The sequence below is a fragment of the Galendromus occidentalis genome, unplaced genomic scaffold (assembly GCF_000255335.2).
Source record: "Galendromus occidentalis unplaced genomic scaffold, Mocc_1.1 scf7180000077524, whole genome shotgun sequence".
Taxonomy (NCBI): domain Eukaryota; kingdom Metazoa; phylum Arthropoda; class Arachnida; order Mesostigmata; family Phytoseiidae; genus Galendromus; species Galendromus occidentalis.
In genome coordinates this window covers 2,594,319-2,599,620 of record NW_003805512.1, presented here as the reverse complement: position 1 = coordinate 2,599,620, position 5,302 = coordinate 2,594,319, and the positions used below count along the sequence as shown (strand labels likewise).

General features: G+C 50.5%; 1 protein-coding gene across 1 annotated transcript; it reads left to right on the top strand.

The window, feature by feature from the left end:
• The first annotated feature begins 297 nt into the window (after positions 1 to 297).
• LOC100899056 (acetylcholinesterase-1-like) lies at positions 298 to 3,092 on the top strand. The gene is made up of 9 exons (XM_003747793.1): positions 298 to 451; positions 591 to 863; positions 996 to 1,114; positions 1,468 to 1,627; positions 1,738 to 2,031; positions 2,143 to 2,304; positions 2,403 to 2,553; positions 2,692 to 2,853; positions 2,942 to 3,092. The coding sequence occupies exons 1-9, from the start codon at positions 298 to 300 to the stop codon at positions 3,090 to 3,092; spliced, it is 1,626 nt and encodes a 541-aa protein (XP_003747841.1).
• Positions 3,093 to 5,302: the final 2,210 nt, after the last annotated feature.

The following is a 5,302-nucleotide window of genomic DNA, read 5'->3' as shown; positions in this document are numbered from 1 at the left end:
AACGGCGTTTGTTCCGCAGATCTGGAAGTCGCTGACAAGGAAATAAAAGTTTAGTCCCACACGGCGGTGGCTATCGGGCCGATGCTTAAGTCATGCTTCGATTGATGTCCGAGTTCTGAATTTTCCCTTCCCGGGAAGCTAAGCTTCTCGCAAACCATTTCAAACAAAGAAACAGATTCAATTCAACGGCACAATCGCTCAAGCTACGCTCATGGGTGTTATCACTTTGGATAAATTTTTCAGTCTGCTGCTCGAGCGTCTTGTGTGATTTCGGGGTCTCACTAGTCGAGGTCCACAATGAAATCTCAGCATCTAGTTTGTGTGATTGTGTTCGCATTCGCGCCTGCTATAGCTTCAGAAGACGACTTTGCCTCTGAGGGTACCGTGAAAACTGTTTTGGGGAAACAGATCCGAGTGTTTTTAGGAATTCCCTATGCGCGACCACCTGAAGGTGAGTTCTTGTACGACAAGGAGATATCGGCGTGAAAGCTCGCGATCCCAACCGGCATTTTTTCTCGAGAAACAGTATAGCTGAGTCGGCGATAGTTTCCACTGAACACTTCTGGAGCACTGATCTCGCAAACGTTCAGGAAAACTCAGATTCCGGAAGCCGCAACCAGTCAACTTCACCAAGGGTCTCCGGGCGGCGAAAGGAATGGCACCCTCATGTTTACAGCTGAACGAAGATCTTCCTCCATTTCCGTGGCTGCCAGAAAAGAACACAAGTTTTTCCGAAGACTGTCTATATCTGAATGTATGGACGCCGCTCACCGGGCGATCTAAGATTGAAAGGTTCCCGGTGTTGATTTTTCTACATGGTGGCGGTTTCCGCTCCGGCTCTTCATCGCTTGAAGTATACGATGGTGAGTTGAAAACAGTAATTCCGTAGTTCTGAGCATTATTGAGACTGGCCGATAAATGGGGTGCGATCACGAACCCACCCACTGTTGGAACCCGGCTTGAAAAATAATAACAATGTCCGTCTTCCTCTGTAGGGGGGACACTCTCAGCCTATGGTGATCTCGTAGTCGTGACTGTGAATTATCGGCTCGGGTCCTTGGGATTCCTCCAGCTCAATTCGAAAATCTCGGGGAACATGGGCCTCTATGATCAGGTGAGCGATCGCACATCCACTCAACCGGTCAGATTCATCGACGATAGCGCTTACGCGGAGCAGGGCCCGAATACCACTTTGCTCCAGCGGGGACCGCAGGAATCCCAGATTTCGAGATCTCCTCATACCCCAGACCAATTTACGTCGATTTCTGAGCCGGCCAGCGGGGTGCACCTCATGAAGGAATCCATATTTCCATATATCCCCATTTTAATAATTATCCGCGATCTCTCATTGCGACACGGGCCGCAATAGCGCTTCTTGACCAATGGTCGAAACTCTGCAAATCCCCTCGAAAACTATGCAGACTCGCTTGGACGCGGAACTAACACAGCTCCAACTCTGACTGACAGGTGAGAGCTCTTGAATGGACTCAGCTGCACATTGGATACTTCGGTGGCGATCCCTCTCAAGTTACCGTCATGGGTCAAGAAGCCGGAGCCGTTTCATTAGGCATGCTTCTCTTGTCTCCCCTTTGTAAAGGACTTCTGAAACAGGCCGTTCTCTTGAGCGGTGAGTGTCTATCAGGAGCCCGATATCAATCTAGAAGAATTTCAGAAGATTTGCTCTACTTCGCGTTTTCGCAAGACGCGTCGATACCATGCGAACATTTTTGTTTTTAGGGGCTCCTAATTGGCTGGTTGATCCCATGGATACTACCGAGTCAATCACGAGAGCTCGGAAGCTAGCTTCGGAGGTCGGCTGTGTCCCAACATCACTACATCCCGGGAAAAAACTGCAGCAAACTGGGCAATGTCTGATGAAAGTGAACGCGTCGAGCTTAGTTGAGGCAGAACATCGCATTCTGAATGGTTCTTATTACGGCTTTCTACCTCGGCAGAGGGACATGGTGGTTCCCATGGACCCTGTCATGGCGGTCGCTCACGGTCACGTACTCCCTGTCGATGTTCTCGTTGGTCTGTCCTCATTTTCCCCGAACATGATGAGAAAAACGCTATCTGATCTGTTGTCAACGTATTTGCAGAATGTAACCAGGCCTTTGTGAACTAATCAACTCCCTGTTTCAGCTTTCACGGAGGATGAAGGCTACATGCAAACCTATAAGCTTTTCCCGCATCTCTTCACCAACGAATCCAGGTTGACTCTGAGCGAGGCCCGCTCGATTCTAGCGGAAGTTTTGGACCTCTTCCCGGACGACGCTACAGATCTACTCATGGATTTCTACTTTGGTATTCTTCTTGGCTCGAGAGGTCTTCAGAATCATCGAGTCGATATTATATTCAGAGCAGCTAGGAACTGAAAGCCTGGAAACGTCTCTTGTACGCAGGCAAGCTCAACGACAGCGACCCACCCAATGACATCCGACAGGCCCTCTCACAGGCTTTCGGTGATATATTCGTCACGTGCCCGGCACGAATATTCGCCGAATCCTTCGGAGACCGACCCATGAACGCGTTCCTCTACGAATTCAAATACAAGTACGCTCTGCGAGACATTATTTTGAGGAGATCGGGAACCCCCGAAATCCCGTGGACGGAGCCTCGATAGTATTCCGGCGTTATATTTTCGTGATTCCCCAACCCAATAAGTATGGCGACTATATCTTTCCAATACAGGCCGCTCCTCTCGATGAACCCGGCGGAAATAGGCGCAACGAACTTCGATGACATACCTTATTTATTCGGGGAACCCTTACGATTCCCAGAGAGATTCGCTTCGGACGACGTCTCTATAACGAAAATGATGATGAACATTGTGACCTCATTCGTCAAATCAGGGTATGCCAACGCCTGTAGACGAGAATTCCATCCTTTCAATGGGGCAGTCGCCGAGGAAAAAATCACATCTTGGTTACATGGCTTTCAGGACACCGGAACCGGTTCGCGACTTCGCGATACCGAAATTCGAGTCGCCCGCTTATAAATACGTTCAACTAAGCGGCTCAGGAGCTATCGAGAAACAGTTCCCGAGGCCTAGCTGTGATCTCTGGAAGAGATTCTACCCGAAGAACTCCTGATCTGCTCGATGGGGGCATGCCAGGGCATCACGCGCGAGCCTCCTGTCAGCTCCCGTGAACGATCTCCGACTGCGACGAAATCTGTGCAATGATCACCCGGAGACTATGAGCCTGATGCGCGCGCGAACGACTCGCAGATGAATTCACTGAAGCTCATGTACAAATATTCCGAGTCGTTAATTTATCAAAACGAGGCAAAGTACTTGAGGTGTTCGATCCTTCTCCCCAGAGGGTTGTCCCTCGCTGATTCGCCCAGGGACTCGCTCGCAGGAGAAGGGTCGAACACCTCGGGAGTTTCGCCTTGAGATCTGCCGGAATAGCACCGATGAGAAAACTAAACCCTCATCGAACGCAAACACAACTCTTTTCTCCAGGAAGTCTTTAGGGGCTCCGAGTCTTTCTTAGCGTACGAGTCTTAGACTCCCGGAAATCTACCCTAGGAGTTTCCAATCAATCCATAGCTGTCGTCAAAGACCAGATTCTCAATCGCTTCAAGCTCATGCGCCGTTGAATGCGAGCACCCCGTTCAATGAGCGACCCACATCTTCGGAATGCATTTCGGTAGCACATCTCTTCTGATCCGGAGTCTTGAATAGATGATTCCGATCGCTTCACTCGGCAACCTGGGATATCGGACCGGTCCCCGTTCAGGCCGAGATGTGGGGTGGCGATGTTGTTCCATCAAGCGCATTCCGCTGTTATAGGCGCACTGGCGATGATACCACCCCTCATTAGAGATTATGAACTCCCATAGTAAGAGTCTCGACAGTGATGCAGTCTTCGGAACACCCGGACAGAAATCACGACGCATGGCAAGCGCGGAATATATTCGCCGCTGTGCGGATCCTCGCGGCTTCTTGTGCCGGGCCACAATCGAGAAATGAGACAGACCGTGCGCGAAGTATGGACCAGATCGAAGAGCGGAAACGGTTGGGCAGTGCTGATGAGAGCCTATCACCCGAGGACATCAAACGGTTTCCCTCTCTCCCTGAATATCCGTCGATCGATTCAGAATTCACAGAGGGAGAGGCACCCTTGAGCCCCTTTGACGGCTTAATGCACTATGATTTAAGGTGGAAAATGATGAAATCATTGGCGGAATCCTTCCCGAAAAACCCAGACTCTATGTTCTTCCGTGCCCCTTGTCGGGCTTAGGGCAAGCGCAGCTGCCGGACGCCGCACAATTTTCTTATAGGGATCAGATTCTAGCAGTGTTCAAGCAGAATTATCGCCACGAAAATCAGCATAGACGCGAAAATTTAAATATTTTTCGGAGACCCCACCCTTCGTTCAATAGATAGGGTTAGTAGTAGGTGGTGTTTTTCTTAAAGGCTAATTTTTAAATGACGGGCGTCTCTCTGAGTTGGGTGATGGAGCCTCCATCGGTCGTCCAAATGCAGGAGATCACGATAACTTCGAATCAATGTGTTTAAATTATTCCTCCTATTCTTTTCTCACCCTCCCTCACCAGCTCGGTGGCTAGCCGGCTGGCTGACTCGCCCGCGCGCTCTAGCTGCCGAGATGAGGGATCAACGCGAGTCTATACACAGTCTAACCCCCTGCGAACGTTCCGATCTATACTAACATTTCGATTCATGAACTTTCTTCACTGGGCCAGAAGTTTTCCGGGCTGGACCACACAACCCCGGTTCAACGTTCCGGTCATCGTTCTCCACTATGCTTCAGAGGGCGAATAAAGAGAGCAAATGCACCATGGAGGATCGAGGCCGACAACCTGCTCTCCAGTGAGGCATGGCCGTGAGGAATATTTTGCGGGCAGCAGAGATCGAGCCCACGTGGCATCGCGCACGAGCGGCGTCGTTGCAGCTGAGAACGTGTGCGCGAGAACTGACAAACGCGCTGGCTATTCGAAAACCCGTCGGTTCTTCTATAGACTAATCGAGAAGAACCGTCCGATTCCCCGAGAGGGAAGATTGAACAAACCAGCGAGGGTCCCCAGGGACACCAAAATGTCGATTTCTCATAGGACGGGATCCCTGCTTCCGCAGTCCGTGGAATGGCTTTGGTTCCTGCGAGACCTACTTCTTGTGCAAGATTGGTCCCGGTTTCGAGCTCCCATTCTGGGTGATAGCCCTCAGATACCTAGATGAGACAGCCCGGTGGCACCGAGAGGTCTCTCTGGTAGCAGGAAGACTTGAGAGTTCTTTCGAGATTCCGAAATATCTCCAAGACTCCAAGAAGGGAAGTGG